At 39.9% G+C, this 18,970-nt stretch overlaps 1 protein-coding gene across 2 annotated transcripts in view; it reads left to right on the forward strand.

Moving 5' to 3' along the window:
* The window catches only part of LOC130926754 (unconventional myosin-X-like), a 154,246-nt gene that overhangs the window by 108,141 nt on the left and 27,135 nt on the right, over positions 1-18,970 (forward strand). For both annotated transcript variants that reach the window (XM_057851915.1, XM_057851914.1), the window contains 4 exons: positions 4,074-4,427; positions 4,784-4,817; positions 8,539-9,291; positions 14,252-14,375. In XM_057851915.1, the coding sequence (XP_057707898.1) occupies positions 4,074-4,427; positions 4,784-4,817; positions 8,539-9,291; positions 14,252-14,375 (1,265 nt within the window). The remainder of the gene's footprint in view (positions 1-4,073; positions 4,428-4,783; positions 4,818-8,538; positions 9,292-14,251; positions 14,376-18,970) is intronic.

Below are 18,970 nucleotides of genomic sequence, written 5' to 3' on the forward strand. Positions count from 1 at the left end.
AACAAAATGAACAGGAAAGACGGGCTGAGACGAGACGAAAGTATGAAAAAAAAAAACGGTGTTCTGCCAAAATGTGCTACACCAGCGAAACGTCCTACAAGAGGCGAATTTGACACCCAAGTACTACCATGCGCTTTCAGCTTTTTTTTTTAGATGCATACAGACAAAACCTATCAAAAATGCCTAAGAAAATACTTAAACGTAGTAATATCAAATATCTGTTTTACAGCTACTACAAGAAAACCCAAATCCTTAAAAGTACGAGAGGCAAACACATGCAAAAAGTATTTTGAGGCAATGAAAAGGTAATAAAAGACTCATTAAAAACACAAATAGTAAGTACTCGGCGCTTTTAACCAATGTGCGCAAATGTTTGACATCTCGCCGCGTAGAAGGAATTGCAGAACACCGGTTTTGTTCGTCTAATCACAGTGACAATCTACGATTCTACATCATCAACCCAAGCCTCTATTGCGCGCATAAAACATGGCGCCCTCCGTAGGTGGAAACTTGTACTAAATATTATATATTTTTAAATTAACGGCAATATTTTATGTTTCTAAAAACATATTTTGACAAAAGAACATTTGTGGCTTGTTAGAGCCGATAAGTCTTTAAGTCCGAGGTTCACTTAAACATATGTTGAATACCACAGAACTTGACAAATGCACAATAATGGATTAAATAAAGGGCCGTTTGAACATTTGATTTAGTCAGTCTTTTGCTTACCGCAAGAGGGAGCCCACAGTACTGCACTTTCAGAACCACTGATGTTTTTATTCATTAATAGCATAACACGTTTTTTGAAAAAAATATTTTTTAAAAATTTCTTTTAATCCTAATCACTGCATACTCACTCGAATGTAAAGTAACTGCTATCATGGCTTGGTCAAACACTGCTTAGAAACGTTTGTGAAACAGGAAAAAAGATCAAATACAAACACAAATACAAATAGACTGAATCCAGTACAACTTTTGTTGAATGGCCTACCTGATATGTGTGACAAGAAATGAATAACCTTCTCTAAAACCGGAGACTTAAATTGGTCTTAAAGGCCAAAATGTTCTTTTAGTACATTAGCTTAGCTTATGCTAGCAGAGCACAATGTTCGCTAGCCTACTTTTCCCTATCCCCCCCCCCTTCTAACAAAGCCAAGATTATGTCAATGTCAGTTTTTATAAAATGTGAAATCTGCTAGATGAGACACTTCACCAACACTCACTAGATTATATTTTGAATACAAAAACTAATTTAAACACCACAAGACTTGACATTTTTAGCTATTTTTTCAACCTTTTTCGTCTTCACCATCTTGTTTTCTTCTGCGGTGGCGTTCGTAATCGGGAGCCATCTTGGGTAAGGCAAACTGGTTGGAAACTACTGTAAATCTCAGAGAGTACATGTTACGCAGCATCGGCATGTTATTTCTAAGTACTCCCTGATACCAATGTCATTTCAGTGCCCTATTGGAACCGATACCAACGGTGAATATTTTATATATACATACTGTACATATACTACTAGTCCTTCTCAAAAAATTAGCATATTGTGATAAAGTTAATTATTTTCTGTAATGTACTGATAAACATTAGACTTCCCTATATTTTAGATTCATTACACACAACCAAAGTAGTTCAAGCCTTTTAGTTTTAATATTAATGATTTTGGCAAAAAAAAAGGTCAAGAAAAACCAAAAATCCCTATCTCAAAAAATTAGCATATTTCATCCGACCAATACAAAAAAGTTTTTTTTCGTTTTTTTTTTTTATACAAAAAAAAAGTCAACCTGCTATTCATTACATCAGCTATGCACTCAATACTTGTTCAGGAATCCTTTTGCAGAAATGACTGCTTCAATGCGGCGTGGCATGGAGGCAATCAGCCTGTTGCACTGCTGAGGTGTTATGGAGGCCCAGGATGCTTCGATAGCGGCCTTAAGCTCATCCACAGTGCTGGGTCTGGTGTCTCTCAACTTGCTCTTCACAATTTCCCAAAGATTCTCTATGGGGTTCAGGTCAGGAGAGTTGGCAGGCCAATGGAGCACAGTAATGCCATGGTCAGTAAACCATTTACCAGTGGTTTTGGCACTGTGAGCAGGTGCCAGGTGGTGCTGAAAAATAAAATCTTCATCTCCATAAAGTTTTTCAGCAGATGCAAGCATGAAGTGCTCCAAAATCTCCTGATAGCAAGCTGCATTGACCCTGCCCTTGATAAAACACAGTAGACCAACACCAGCAGCTGACATGGCACCCCAGACCATCACTGACTGTGGGTACTTGACACTGGAGTTCAGGCATTTTGGCATTTCTTTCTCCCCAGTCTTCCTCCAAACTCTGGCACCTTGATTTCCAAATGACATGCAAAATTTGCTTTCATCTGAAAAAAGTCCTTTGGACCACTGAGCAACAGTCCAGTGCTCCTTCTCTGTAGCCCAGGTCAGACGCTTCTGCTGCCGTTTCAGGTTCAGAAGTGGCTTGACCTGGGGCATGCGACACCTGTAGACCATTTCCAGCGCACACCTGTGCACGGTGGCTCTGGATGTTTCTACTCCAGACTCAGTCCACTGTTTCTGCAAGTCCCCCAAGGTCTAGAATTGGCCCTTCTCCACAATCTTTTTCTGGGTGCGGTCACCTCTTCTGGTTGTACAGCGTTTCCTGTCACACTTTTTCCTTCCCACAGACTTCCCACTGAGGTGCCTTGATACAGCACTCTGGGAACAGCCTATTCACTCAGAAATTTCTTTGTGTGTCTTCTTAGCCTCTTGCTTGAGGGTGTCAATGATGGTCTTCTGCACAGCAGTCAGGTCGGCAGTCTTGCCCATGATTGCGCTTTTGAGTAATGAATCAGGCTGTTTTTTTTTTAAAAGCCTCAGGAATCTTTCGCAGGGGTTTTGAGTTAATTCGTTGATTCAGATGATTAGGTTAGTAGCTTCTTTAGAGTGCCTTTTCATGATATACTAAGTTTTTGAGATAGGAATTTTTGTTTTTTCTTGACTTTTTTGCCAAAATAATCAATATTAAAACAATAAAAGCTTGAACTACTTCAGTTGTGTGTAATGAATCTAAAATATGTGAAAGTTTAATGTTTATCAGTATATTAGGGAAAATAATGAACTTTATCACAATATTCTTTGAGGAACTCTCCAATGAAGTTTAGCTTCTCGTATGGCGGGCACAATCCCCAGACTTCAACATTATTGAGCATTAATAGTCAGTTTTAGAGATTCAATTAAGACGTCGATTTCCACCGCCATCGTCTCTAAAAGAGTTAAAGGGTATTCTAACTGAAGAATGGCTTAAAATTCCTTTGGAAACAATTCACAAGTAGTATGAATTAGGGCTGTCAAAATTATCGCGTTAACGGGCGATAATTAATTTTTTAAATTAATCACGTTAAAATATGTGATGCAATTAACACAAATGACAGCAGTGTCATGTCCACTTGTTACTTGTGTTTTTTGTCTCCCTCTGCTGGCGCTTTGGTGCGAGTGATTTTATGGGTTGACATCAACAATGGCGATCTACGGGTTTATTTCTTGATTGAAAATTTTACGAATTTAATTAAAACTATAATATTAAGACGGGTTTTAATATAAAATGTCTGTAACTTGTACTAACATTTATCTTTTAAGAACTACAAGTCTTTCTATCCATGGATCGCTTTAACAGAATGTTAATGTTAATGCCATCTTGTTGATTTATTGTTATAATAAACAAATACAGTACTTATGTACAGTATGTTGAATGTATATATCCGTCTTGTGTCTTATCTTTCCATTCCAACAATAAATTACAGAAAAATGTGGCATATTTTGTAGATGGTTTGAATTGCGATTAATTACGATTAATTAATTTTTAAGCTGTGATTAACTCGATTAAAAATTTTATTCGTTTAACAGCCCTAGTATGAATCAATACTTCGGAGAATTGAGGCTGTAATTGCCTAAAGGCCGACCTACACCATATTAAATTAGTTTTTGTTGATTTTTTTAAGGTGTTTCCATTATTTTGTCCAACCCTTGTACTGCGGCTGGCACTGAATAAGTTAATGAAATCTGTTTGTTGCCCATCAGGAAGCAGTACAAAAGGGCCCTGGCCAGTGCCGTCACCATCCAAAAGAACTACCGTGCTCATTTCTGGAGGCGAAGTTTCCTGCGCTTGCGCTCGGCCTCCGTCGTCCTGCAGAAGCACCACCGAGGCCAGCTTGCCCGGTCTCTCTGTCGTCAGCTCAGGGAGGAGGAGGAGAAGCGCAAGCGCCGGGAGGAAGAAGAAAGGAGGCGTCTAGAGGAGGAAGCGGAAAGGAGGAGGATGGAGGAGGAGGAGAGACGGCGACTTCTGGATGAGGAGCTGAAGAAGAAAGCTGAGGAGGAACAGAGGCTTAAGAAGGAGGCGGAGCAAAAGAAAGCGGCAAATGGGGACGTTAAAAGGTATTTAGTAAGCCTGAAATCAAACTACCTATCCTCACTCGAGATGTGTAAAAATAAATGCGATACAGAGACTATTTATTTTCAAATACTTTTACCACTTTCAAACAAATAAACTTATTAACATTCACTTTTGATATTGTTTTTGCACAACATAAAACATATAGAAGTACTGCACATAGTTTTTGTATACAAACTTAATTTAAATGGATTGAAAATTTAACGCTTTTAATGTCACTTTCTAAATTACAGGCGACGTGTGTTTGCTTCAAGTTGTTCATTTTTTCTTCCAGTAAAAGTTGCGTAAAAACAATACACATAGTCTTGTAATTTACTTTTGTCTTTTGTCTTTTCCTCAGGAACTCAATGATGTTGAACGGTGCTTGCCAGAAGGTGAGACCACTAAAACTCTCATTCAGTGTTCTCTTTTTTTTGTGTGTGTTTTTGAAATTAGGTTTAACTGGGGCATTGGTGCAGAAATTGGTGCTGTGCACACACACACACCAAAAAAATGAAGCTCTCTGCTGTGTGCCTATAGCCAGTATGACTTGGCTGATTTTTCTTTTCCAACTGGCGCACATAATTTATATGATGCCAAATAAATTCTACCTAGCAGCAAGAAGCCATGCCAGCTTGTTACGTGACCTTCTGAGCTATTCTGCTGATTTATGTGGCTGCTCCTGCAAGCCAGCAAAAAAATAATTTAATTGTCGAGTTTCATAATGAATCCCATAGAGTCGTGATTCTCAAACACTGTGCTGCGGTAAATTACCTAATTTCACTTAATTGGTCAATCACTTATTTATTTGTGACAAAAATTGCGCCTGTTTTCAACTATCTGTCTTTGTCAGTGACATATGGAGAAAAATTCAGTTCCACCATACGTCATCATTATTTCATAGATTTTTCTCTTGTAAAATATCTGCCTTGGCTCACTTTGGGTTGGGAAACACTGACACTGCCTTAGCCATTAGTCATCTGTGCAGTTTAATACTTCCCCATAAGAAGCGAAATTGGAATATAAAGCACATATGTGGGACCAATGTAGTGAGCGTCCTTGGTCTGTACTTGATGCCACTTCCACAGTTCCTATACTGTTTATGCTTTTCCAAGGACAAAATAAAAAGTTATAGTATCATTTCTCGCACCAAGGACAGAAAGGGTTGCGAACATGTCAAGCTAACACGATATGCTGTAGGTGATGGAAGCCACCTATAGTCACTAGTAGATTTCTACTACCAGTCTCTGTTTATGTGCCAGAACTTTAAAGGGAACCCCGGACTTAAAGACTCATAGTGTCAGGTAATGCGGGCAGGCAGGTAGTGTGGACTCAAATGCAGGGAAAGGGAGGCGAGGCAGATAGACGATGCAAAAAGTATTCAATTAAAGCCAACAAAAAACAAAGTACAAACAAAACAACCGGGGAATCCAACAACTCTTGAGGCAAACAAAAGTCAGGGTACTAACAAAAGACTGGTATAAAAAACTTAGGCTGAAGAACACAAGGGCTGTGACTTAGGAACTGGCAAGAATCGACGCTGACGTGGACACGAACATTGACAATGATGCAACAAGGAGTGAAAAGAAACCGGGAGCTTATATACACACACAGACAAGGGGTAAAGAGACAACAAGGAATAGTGAGCGGCACAGGAGGATGTAGGTTGGAGGATACACTAGGAGCAGACACAACAGGTGAAATCAATGGGCAATCACAGGGACACACTAGGAGTCAACCAACACAAAACCAAACATATAGGCTCTAATAAACCACAATTGTTCTCTTTTACTAAAATATGTTATTAGAAACACATCAAATATTGCCATTGATTTAAATACTATAATATTTAGTACATGTTGTGACCTTTGGAGGTTGCCATGTTTTATGCGGGCAATGGAGACGTACATTGTCACTGTCACTAGACAAACACGACTGGGTTACTCCAATTCCTTCGACGCGGCAAGACGTTCAACACATGTGCACATCGGTTAAAAGCGGCGAGTACTAACTATTTGTGTTTTTATTGAATCTTTTATGACCTTTTCATTGCCTCAAAATACTTTTTGAATGTGTTTCCCTCTCATACTTTTAAGCATTGTGTTTTCTTGTGATAGCTGTAAAGCAGATTTTTGATCTGTTGACCACATTAGTCATGTAGCATATGCAATGGGGTAAATAAGTATTTAGTCAACCACCAATTGTGCAAGTTCTCCTACTTGAAAAGATTAGAGAGGCCTGTTATTGTCAACATGGGTAAACCTCAACCATGAGGGACAGAATGTGGGAAAAAATACAGGAAATTACTTTGTTTGATTTTTTAAGAATTTATTTCCAAATTGGAGTGGAAAATAAGTATTTGTTCACCTAAAAACAAGCAAGATTTCTGGCTGAAAAGAAAGAGGTCTAACTTCTTCTAACGAGGTCTAACGAGGCTCCACTCGTTACCTGTATAAATGGCACCTGTTTTAACTCATTATCAGCATAAAAGACACCTGTCCACAAACTCAGTCAGTCACACTCCAAACTTCACTATGGCCAAGACCAAAGAGCTGTCGAAGGACACCAGAGACAAAATTGTAGACCTGCACCAGGCTGGGAAGACTGAATCTGCAATAGGTAAAATGCTTGGTGTAAAGAAATCAACTGTGGGGGCAATTATTAGAAAATGGTATACATACAAGACCACTGATAATCTCCCTCGATCTGGGGCTCCATGCAAGATTTCACCCCGTGGCGTCAAAATGATAACAAAAACGGTGAGCAAAAATCCCACAACCACACGGGGGGACCTAGTGAAGGACCTTCAGAGAGCTGGGACCACAGTAACAAATGCTACTATGAGTAACACATTTCGCCGCCAGGGACTCAAATCCTGCACTGCCAGACGTGTCCCCCTGCTGAAGAAAGTACACGTCCAGGCCCGTCTGCAGTTCACTAGAGAGCATTTGGATGATCCAGAAGAGGACTGGGAGAATGCGTTATGGTCAATTGAAACCAAAATAGAACTTTTTGGTAGAAACACAGGTTCTCGTGTGTGGAGGAGAAAGAATTCTGAATTGCATCCGAAGAACACCATACCCACTGTGAAGCATCGGGGTGGAAACATCATGCTTTGGGGCTGTTTTTCTGCAAAGGGACCAGGATGACTGATCCGTGTAAAGGAAAGAATTAATGGGGCCGTGTATCGCGAGATTAGCAAATAAATTCTTTAAAAATCAAACAATGTGATTTTCTGTTTTTTTTTCCCACATTCTGTCTCTCATGGTTGAGGTTTACCCATGTTGACAATTACAGGCCTTTATAATATTTTCAAGTGGGAGAACTTGCACAATTGGTGGTTGACTAAATACTTATTTGCCCCACTGTATGAAAAAATCTCGACCACTCTTTGATGATTTCTGCATCGCGGCCCTTGTTACATTACCATGTTTCACCCATAAAATCCCCCCAAAATCTGGCTTTGGCCATTCACAGCAGTGTCTTGACACTCGGTGATACATGCTACATGGAATTTTTTTGATTGAAACAAGGTAAATACGCGATAATATCTCGTTAAAATCATGTCTTCTTTAATTATGCTCTTTCATGCTCTCACCTTCAGTTCGGGTTTCGCTGTTTAAAAACAATAAAAAAAATTAAACGCCCTCCTGTTCAAAATATTTCTTCCCCCAGAAAATTGAAATTTTAAGCTTTTCAATGATGTATCACACATGCATATCAGACAATTTAGAAATTTGGCCAAATTGGGGGTCTCAGAGGGTAACTTCAAGTCACCTAAGTGTTTTCCGCCATATACATATTTGCATCACACTTTCTTTGGCAGCATGATTGCTTTTTTTTAGCAGTCGCTCCCAATTCAGTTTGAAATGTGACTGCTAAATAAGCCACCATGTAGCAGAAGAAATTGTGGATAAACTGTTATACTGATTTGCTTTTATTTTGAAGGCCTGACTTGTGACAGGATATTTCACTGACGTCACAACTTGCCGAACTGTTGCTCAAAATGTTTGAGTTGGACATTCTGGATAAGATTAATCAAGAAAACTGAGGTTTCATTGTGTAAGCATCAAACTCATAAGCATTGTTGTCCACCGATCTTTATCTTGTCTACAGAAGGCACTGTCTCAGACCGTGTCCTACAACCACACCACCGAGGAGGAGAGCCGTCAGATGGAGGAGATCCTACGTCTGGAGAGAGAAATTGAACGCCTACAGAAGCAGCAGGAAGACGGTGTATCTCTCTTGGGCGAGATCTCCCGTGAGGATCAACGGCAGAGGCGGGAGGCTGAGATCTACAGACTGGAAAAGGAGGCCTCCCGCGTGGCGACAGAGTTCCTTGAGCTTTTAGACTTCGGCGGCCTGGAGCCATCGCTGTCGAGCGAGGAGAACCTCCACGACCCGACGGAATCCACCGCTCCTCTTGCCGAGGAGGAGGTAGACGAGGGTTTCCACGCCGAGGACGAATGCGTTCCGCTACCTGACTTGCCACCACTGGCACCAGTTCCTCTTGACAAAGACGTTTTGCAAAGTCTCCCTCCTCCTCCACCAGCCTTTTCAGAGGGACTCTTGGTCCACCCTCCCACCGCTTCCCCTTCCAACAGAATAAATTGTACCGCAGACTCCCACGTTCCCTGTTCTACTCCTACTGTGATGACCAACGGTTTGGTCTTAGAGCCAGTGCGAAAGGAAGCATCCTGTTCAAACCAGCCTGATGCAGAGTCGGACTATGACCAAGAGGAGTTTGAGGAAACTCACGGAAGCTCAGGTGCCAGCATCAACGACGGCCACATCACGGATGAGGAGGTGTTACGCAAATCGTTCTGCACTCACAACAGCCTGGACTCCTACAAAGGCAGCTCAGACTCGGTGAGAAAACGATAGTTGAGCAGTGCCTCAACTTACGAGTTTTTCAAAATGTTAGTCCTTGTTTGGCGGATTTGCTTTAATTTTTGGGCAGTCATTTGACATACGAGCTATTTTTGATGGGAGGGGGATCAACCCAGAGATATCTGTTTTGAAAAAAAAAAAAAGAAACGTAAAAGACGTATAATTAGGTCTTTGGGACACTGAAACAATTAAAAATAGAACGTATTTATACGTTTATGGGAGCAAATGAGTTAACTTGAATCCTCGAACAAATCACTCCTGAGACAATCCTTCCTGTTTGTATGCAGTACAGCTTTCATACTTTTTCAACAGAAATCCGGCGTTAGATTGCTGCATGTGACCGACTGCTAATAAATGAAGCGGAGTGTGTTTTTAGGTGAAGAGCAATTATAAATATGCATGAGAAAACAAGATATTTCATCTAATATTTAATCATTTTCAGTCAATCAATGTCTTTATTTTCGATGTACACTGTTGAAAAAAGCCAACAATTGCATCTCAGATGTAACTAGAATAAAAAAAAGACTAATTCACTGCTTTCACTCAAAAAACTTTTAGATCTTATAAAATATATATATAAGAAATATATATATATGTATATCTATATATATATATATAAAATGCCATTATGCTTGATAACACACATCACTTAAAAGTGTTTTTCCCATGTGTTTCGATTGAATTTCTATTTGTGCCATCAATTTTTAAGTTCTAGTTGTTTTAAGTTACTCTTCACTGTAAGTCCTGATAGGATTTTGAGTATTTGCAGTGTTCAAAATAAATGTATGATACCTGCTGTATTGGAGCACATTAGGGACCAGTGCTAGTTGGTATTTTATCCAGCAATTACTACTGAGCTAAAATTGACAGTTAGCTTTGTCATATTTTCATTTTACACCCTCATCACTCGACAGCACTATGTTTTCACAGATTAAATACGGTAAAGCCTGTATGTAATACACGTTGGCCACGCATCGACAGTGGTCATAATTAATAGAAACCTAGCCCTCTGCAGGGCTAACGTTACGTGAGCGAGTGACAGTAACGTTAAACTTATTTATTAGCACTTAGAAGTCTACTGCTTTAAGATGGCGGCTGTTTACTAACGCTGCTGACTCTGTCATTTCGCATCTAGTTCAACATACATGTGATGTCTATAAGACGCATCAGATGCTACCTGCCACCACCGTAGCATCATGCGGGCTAGTTTTAGCAACGTCGGTGTTGTTTGTAGCGGCTGTCGGCTGCAGTAAGTCTTTTTTTTGTTTTGTTTTGTTTCTTTTATTGCTTCTTCCTCTACGCACGTGACATCAGCGCATTAAAAGTAGTCCTTGCAAAACGTGATGCTTAAAGCTGTCAAAATTAAACGATTACTCGAGGTGAATAAAATTACTCGGATCAGTTTTTAAACTCGAGTTACTTGAGTTGCTCGAGTATTCGTTTCAACTCTACTTGTAAATGCCCTGAAAATCGGGACAGAATGACTGCGAATGTTCTGGTTTCGAATGAACGAACGTTCCCAGTCTAAATGGATTGGGCGTCGAGGACCGTCAATGGCAGCCTTAAAGACACCTGAGACACCATCATGGTGTCATCATCAACTTGTTGGTTTCTTTTTTTATTTTTATTTTTTCAAACATTGACACCTTTTTAAAACAATACCTCGATTCTTGGCAGGAGCATATCGATAACCTTTTGGGATACAAAGTGTCACGATATAGCACCATTTCAATATTTTGTCACACCCCTACGGCCAAAAGTCCGAAAATTATGGTACTTCAGATAACAAGCAGTAATTTGGCACATAGATGCATCGAGTTGTACCAGCGTGGTTAGTAGTTACACACCAATTTATAACTCTGACTAATGAGCTTGAAGACACAATCTTAATTGATTGTTGATATATTGTATTGAAGCAACTGAGGCAAAATAGAGTGCACTTTAGTGTCCCCCTACGGGTATAAATCCAGTTTGTTTTATTTATAAAGCGGCAATTCACAACGCAGGTTATCTCAAGGCATTTTCCACTTTGAGCATGTTAAGACACACACTCCTCATACATTAAAGAAAACTAACTGAAGTCCACGAGAGCAAGCACTTGGCAAGAAAATATTCCCTCCGAGGAAGAACCTTGAACAGAAACCAGGCTTTCTGGGGCAGCTGTCTGTCTCGGTTGGTTGGGTTGAGATGGCCAGACAGAGTAGAAGGACTCAAGACAGCTTAATAAAGAAAACAAAATGGGATGCTTGGCCAACAAGAGCGTAGTGGGCACAACAACAGTAGGCTACTAGGGGTGGGAACCTCTGCGATGCCAGTCTCAAGATAACGATGATTTTACGATACGGCGAAACAACATTTATCAATACATAGGTCAGGAAGTCATTCTAAGATATTCTACGAAACAACTAATAAACAGAAAAACTATTTTCATCCTCCGCTGTGAATTGGAATGAGTTTATTACTGGCTGATGTCCAATCGGTTTGAAGTGAGAGCGAGATGAGCAAGTGTTCATTCGTTGCCATCCATCCCATTTCGAACGAAATGGACGTCTATGGCCGCCAGTGGCAGCGAATGCCAGGCCACGAGTTCATTTTGGGGCATTTCACGTCGTTTCCTGTTGATTTTCAGTCAATTTCTTTTCTTTTTGAGGGCATTTACGGCTCACTTCCTGGTTAGTGAAAAGGAAGTGCCTCAAAAATGTACCCAAATGAATAGGATGTGAAGAACTTGCACAATTAGTGGTTGACTAAATACTTATTTGCCCCACTGTACATCACTTCCCCCTTTCCCTATTCATTATTAAGACGGAAGTTGATGCGAACACTTTCGCGCATAATTTTGCATAGACGGCAGAGCAGCAAGAGACAAAATGTTGTGTCTGAGGAGGGAAAACACCTCTACAAGAAACTACAGTGGGGGAAATAAGTATTTAATCAACCACTAATTGTGCAAGTTCTCCCACTTGAAAATATTAGAGAGGCCTGGAATTGTCAACGTGGGTAAACCTCAACCATGAGAGACAGAATGTTGAAAAAAAAACAGAAAATCACATTGTTTGATTTTTAAAGAATTTATTTGCTAATCATGGTGGAAAATAAGTATTTGGTCAGTACCAGAAATTCATCTCAATACTTTGTTATGTACCCTTTGTTGGCAATAACAAGCTTTTCACACACTGTTGCTGGAATTTTGGCCCATTCCTCCATGCAGATCTCCTCTAGAGCAGTGATGTTTTGGGGCTGTCGTTGGGCAACACGGACTTTCAACTTCCTCCACAGATTTTCTATGGGGTTGAGATCTGGAGACTGGCTAGGCCACTCTAGGACCTTGAAATGCTTCTTGCGAAGCCACTCCTTTGTTGCCCTGGCTGTGTGTTTGGGATCAGTGTCATGCTGAAAGACCCAGCCACGTCTAATCTCCAATGCCCTTGCTGATGGAAGGAGATTTTCACTCAAAATCTTTCGATACATGGCCCCATTCATTCTTTCCTTTACACAGATCAGTCGTCCTGGTCCCTTTGCAGAAAAACAGCCCCAAAGCATGATGTTTCCACCCCCATGCTTCACAGTGGATATGGTGTTCTTCAGATGCAATTCAGTAGTCTTTCTCCTCCAAACACGAGAACCTGTGTTTCTACCAAAAAGTTCTATTTTGGTTTCATCTGAGTCATAACACATTCTCTCAGTCCCCTTCTGGTTTCATGTGACCATAACACATTCTCCCAGTCCTCTCCTGGATCATCCAAATTCTCTCTAGCGAACCGCAGACGGGCCTGGACGTGTACTTTCTTCAGCCGGGGGGCACGTCTGGCTGTGCTTTTGAGTCCCTGGCGGCGCATTGTGTTACTGTCCCAGCTCTCTGTAGGTCATTCACTAGGTCTCCCCGTGTGGTTCTGGGATTTTTGCTCACCGTTCTTGTTATCATTTTGACGCCACGGGGTGAGATCTTGCATGGAGCCTCAGAGCGAGGGAGATTATCAGTGGTCTTTTATGTCCTCTATTTTCTAATAATTGCTCCCACAGTTGATTTCTTTACAACAAGCGTTTTACCTATTGCAGATTCAGTCTTCCCAGCCTGGTGCATGTCTACAATTTTGTCTTTGGTGTCCTTCGACAGCTCTTTGCTCTTGACCATAGTGGAGTTTGGAGTGTGACTGACTGAGATTGTGGACAGGTGTCTTTTATACCGATAATGAGTTAAAACAGGTGCCTTTAATACAGGTAACGAGTGGAGCCTCGTTAGACCTCGTAAGAAGAAGTTAAACCTCTTTGACAGCCAGAAATCTTGCTTGTTTGTAGGTGACCAAATACTTATTTTCCACTCTAATTTGGAAATAAATTATTTGAAAATCAAACAATGTGATTTTCTGTTTTTTTCCCACATTCTGTCTCTCATGGTTGAGGTTTACCCACGTTGACAATTACAGGCCTCTCTAATCTTTTCAAGTAGGTCAATTGGTGGTTGACTAAATACTTATTTGCTCCCCTGTATGTTGACATGAGGGCAGAAGCTTCATTTAGACAGATTACAAGTAGGTAGACTTGTACTAGTGCTTTGCCTCCACCTTGTAGCATTTGTATGAAAAAAATTACATAGTAAATTACACAAAAATTACACACATCCTGGGCTGGTCACAACACAGGCAACACCATTGACACCTACAGTATGTACAACAATCTAAAGGAAGCCAGAGTCACCCAAAAAAATCAATTCATCTTTAGTACTGACTGTGAGTCAGTTGCTGAATCACACCTTAAGTTTTTCCTATGTTCTCAAATCAAAGAGACAAAGGAAGGGAGGGTTTTTTGCACTCTTGAGTAAGAAAAACAAGTTATTCTTGGCACAGAACTCACAGGTGCACTGTTTTTTTCACAGTTTCTACTTGCATGCATGCAAACCACAAAAGGCACACAGACTAAGATCTGCCTCTTCTTTCAGTTCATCGACAGCGATGAGGACAACGACGGCTATGTGGACACAGATGAGGAGGTTTCCAACGGCAGGCTGAATCTATTGAATGGCGGCGGGCCTCCCTATTTCCACGGCTACCTCTACATGAAGAGTTAGTAGGGTTGCAAAATCCTCTTTCACACATAAATCTTTTAGCTGAATAAATGTTTAGAAGCAAAACTTTTCTATCAAAGATTAAAATGCAAATACAGTGGTACCTCTACATACGTAGTTAATTTGTTCCAGGACCTTGTTTGTCAGTAGAAGAGGTCATATGTTGAGCAGTATTCCATTAATTCGTTCCACAGCCCGAAACCATACACTAAATCTGTGGTTCTTAACCTGGGTTCGATCGAACCCCAGGGGTTCGGTGAGTAAGTCTAAGGGGTTCGGCGATGGTATAGAAACGCAGAGCCCTATTTTTGTACACTGATAAAATTTAGGCAAAGTGGCTTTTTAGACCAGATTTTGGACTGATTTGCTCCCAATTTATAGGCTTAATCCATTTCTCCTCGATTTGATAGGAGGAGGAACTGGTTTGCTCAGTGGAAGGTTGACTCGCACTTCGTATGAGGAAATACAACAGACCAATGGGCAGTGTGGTCTCAAATTTTGACCTGTTTATAAAACATGCTGTCAAAATGAGAAGAATTTTGAACTGGAATTTGCTAAATTATTAGCTTGCTAGCTTAAGATACCGTAATTTTTGGACTATAAGCCGCTACTTTTTTTCCCTCATTTTAAATCCTGCGGTTTATGTTCCAGTGCAGCTTATTTGTTGATTTATTTGGGTTAATAAAGTGTTACCGGTTAATATCTTTTGGTGTAAATATCCCATAAAACAATGAGGACAGCTGTGGTTTATAGTCCAGTCCGGCTTGACTATGAAGAAATGACGTTTTCGTGTCAAAATTTGGTGCGTAGCGGCTACTAGTCAGGTGGGCCTTATAGTCCAATAATTACGGTATATCGGTTTTGAATTTGAAAAAAATGCTTTATTATCTAATTCCGAAGGGTTCGATGAATTCACATGTGAAACTTGTGGGGTTCGGTACCTTTCGCAAGGTTAAGAACCACTGCACTAAATCCTTAATAAATGCTACTGGTACTATTTCAAATAGCAATTACACAGAGCAAAACAAATCAATTATGAATAAAAATCGTAATAATAATATAATAATAATAATACCTTAATACATTGATAAATCTGGTTCTAATGTGGCGGATGTGTTTTGCGTGGTGTACCTGAACGCACCACGTAGCTGACTTTTAGAGGGACTTTTTACTTTCACTTTGTTTAGCTGCAGCGGACAGTAGGCGTGTTGTGTTGCACAAGTTCTGAAATTATTAAAAACCTGACGAAGCTGGCGATTTTTGGGCGTTACCACAATAATAATTGTTACCTTAACTTCTAAAGACTGGTGAACGGCGGTTGGAGGAGGACCGTCGAGATCGTAGACATTCTACGGCCGTATTGTCAAGCTAGTTCACTGACGCGCGCACCACATTCATATTTTCTATCATTTTCATCTTCATTTCAATGATAGGCCTCACCTTTTTCCTTTTTTCTCCCCCACCTGCTCTAACATTCTTGGAACTCATGTTGATTTCTCTCAAAAGAAAATCCGCCGTGCGTCCGTCTTGCGGAAAAACAAAGAAATTGCGGCGCTGTCATAAATCGTCATATTTCAAGCATGTCGTCAGATGTAGAAACATGGCGAGTCAAATTTTACGTCGGACGTTGAAATGATCGTGCGCTGAAGCGATCGTATGTCGAAGTACTACTGTATGTTGAATTTAAAAGGAACTGCGATCCTTGTGGTTTGATTGCGGTATGTGTGCACAATTCCCCACCCCATGTTCAGTGTTAGTACCATTCATACAGTGACCCATAAAAAGGGGACTTCACGCCCAATTCTGTAACAGGGCGGTACAGTTTATACCTAACCGCATTCTGAAAAAGGATCGGAAAAATAAAGTACATTAGAGTCGAAAGCCTTTATTCTCATTGTACAGAGTACAACAAGATTTAAAGCTTCACCATATTACCACATTATCACCACATTAAACAAACGCAAAAGTACAATAAGGCTAATAAAAAACACAGGTTACAGTGTACACAGATTGGGAATAAAGGGAATAAGTGACTAGCAGTAAGTGACGATGAATTGGTAATATAGCAGAAGGCAGATGGCTGATTTGATATAATCATGCAAATGACAGTAGATAATAATAGATATTGATGTAACAGTGCAAAAATGCTATAATGTAATTGCAAATATTGCATGTGCAAAACCCAGATTATGCCATACCTAGGGAAATCCGATTCCAATTCCGAACAGGTTCCTAGTGTTTTGAGGCCTCGGCATCACAATGAAAAAGCCTTAACGATCCATTTAACGATTCCTAAAGACGTGTATTGCGTCGTCATGTGACGTGACGTGTCTTGTTGTCCAGACGCATCAATCTAGCATGGCGCCAAGAACCACTCGCTCCAGAGTTTGGCTACACCTTACCAGGAAAGTGGGTGAAAATGAAAGGTTACGATTAGGGTTGTTCCGATCATGTTTTTTTGCTCCCGATCCGATCCCGATCGTTTTAGTTTGAGTATCTGCCGATCCCGATATTTCCCGATCCGATTGCTTTTTTTTTGCTCCCGATTCAATTCCAATCATTCCCGATAATTTTTCCCGATCATATACATTTTGGCAATGCATTAAGAAAAAAATGAATAAAACTCGGACGAATATATACATTCAACATAAAGTACATAAGTACTGTATTTGTTTATTATGACAATAAATCCTCAAGATGGCATTTACATTATTAACATTCTTTCTGTAAGAGGGATCCACGGATAGAAAGATTTGTAATTCTTAAACGATAAATGTGACTTTGTATATTGTGACTAAATATTGCCATCTAGTGTATTTGTTGAGCTTTCAGTAAAGGATACGGTAGCCATTTAACTGTTCTGCCCAAATGCATGATGGGAAGTGCAACCATGACTGTGCGTTGTGGTACCAATTGATATATCTTCTCTGCATTGGGAAGTAACATAGGGTGTTAAGAAAAAGATCAATTACTACCTTTCTTCCCTACATAGCTTCCCACGATATTTCTAATCGTAGGGAGAGGGATTGTAAGCCTTTAGCCAATTAAAAAAAAGGCTCCAAAGGCTGCCAAAATTCACTCTACTCATTTTACGCTGCCTTTTAGCTCTATATATAGGTAAAATGGCACCATTACAGATTGAACGCGACAATGCGTGAGTGGGTCGTGCAGCGCATGCGTTAACTGCGTTAAATAATTTAACGTGATAAATTTTTCAAAAAATTAATTACCGCCCTTAATGGGATAAATTTGATAACCCTACTTTAAGCCGAAACTAAAGACTCTGGATGAGTGTAACATACAGTATTATTTCTGTAACGTTAAATACAATTAGAAAACAATTTAATTAAAAAAAAATATATATATATATATATGTATATATATATATATATATATATATATGTATATATTAAAAAAAAGGCATGTCCGATATTTTTTTGCCGATTCCAATATTTTGAAAATGACGTGATCGGACCCGATCGATCGGGATGCCGAACGATCGGGACATCTCTAGTTACGATGGTTTAGCACGAGCATTGCAACCGTAAACATAACAATGACAGCGCTTAGGTTCAAACGCGCAAAAGTGTGTCTTCACTTCACGAGGAAAAATTACAACAAAGCGACTTTGCAGTCATTACAAGGTGGAGATAACTGCATCGGGAGGGAATACGATTGTACTGTCCTCGCTGAGACCCAAAAGCTCAGTCCTGGCTATACAGCGGGCTAAACTCCCAAATGACGATGCAGAAGACGTTGGTATAATACGTTGATTTTATTCAGCCTACGTTATGACACCATCACTTGAAGAGTAAAACTAAACATAGAAATGAAACTAATCAATTTCGTTCCTAATAACAAACAGGTTCGCATCAACGTAAATCAGCGATCATTAGCTACTAATACAGTAATAACACAAACGGTTAGCATGCGTTCGCTAGCATTAGCACATCGTCAAACCACTACGCAACTGGATTTAAGTGTCCGATCGCGAGTTGAAACACACAACAATAACACAAAAGGTGATATATACGGGCGTTGCCTCTGTAGATATTTTACAAACATGAACAAAGAACGTAGGCTCATAGCAGTGTTTCCCTCTCTCACTAACTTGCTCACTCGCTTGGATGCCATGTAGTTGATCTTCTTCTTCGCTTGTAAGCGCGCTCTTCTTCATGTGAGCACGTTCTTCTTCGTGGGGAAGCGCAAGGGCGCTCCCACTTGAGTGTGAAAGCACACTAAAAACTGAAAGGCATGCATTTCAATATAATGGTAAATAATACACTTTAACACATATTGCCAAAGGGAGAACAACGACCTATTTGCCAATGTATACCATTTTTAAAAACATTTCTATTAGAAAAATGTTTCAGTAAAATGTTAAACATTCTTGTATATTTGCCAATTATTTCCACAGTTAACATTGAGACCTCTTTTGACCTCGTTGTGAGTTTGTAAGGTTGTGATTAAACAAACTCGATGCCAATCAAAACATTTGTTCTTTTTCCCCAAATTAGAATCGATAAGAGAATCGATGAAGAATCGAATCGTTAAGCAATATCAATAATGGAATCGGAATCGTAAAAATCGTAT

Source organism: Corythoichthys intestinalis, chromosome 12, assembly GCF_030265065.1.
Source record: "Corythoichthys intestinalis isolate RoL2023-P3 chromosome 12, ASM3026506v1, whole genome shotgun sequence".
Classification (NCBI taxonomy): domain Eukaryota; kingdom Metazoa; phylum Chordata; class Actinopteri; order Syngnathiformes; family Syngnathidae; genus Corythoichthys; species Corythoichthys intestinalis.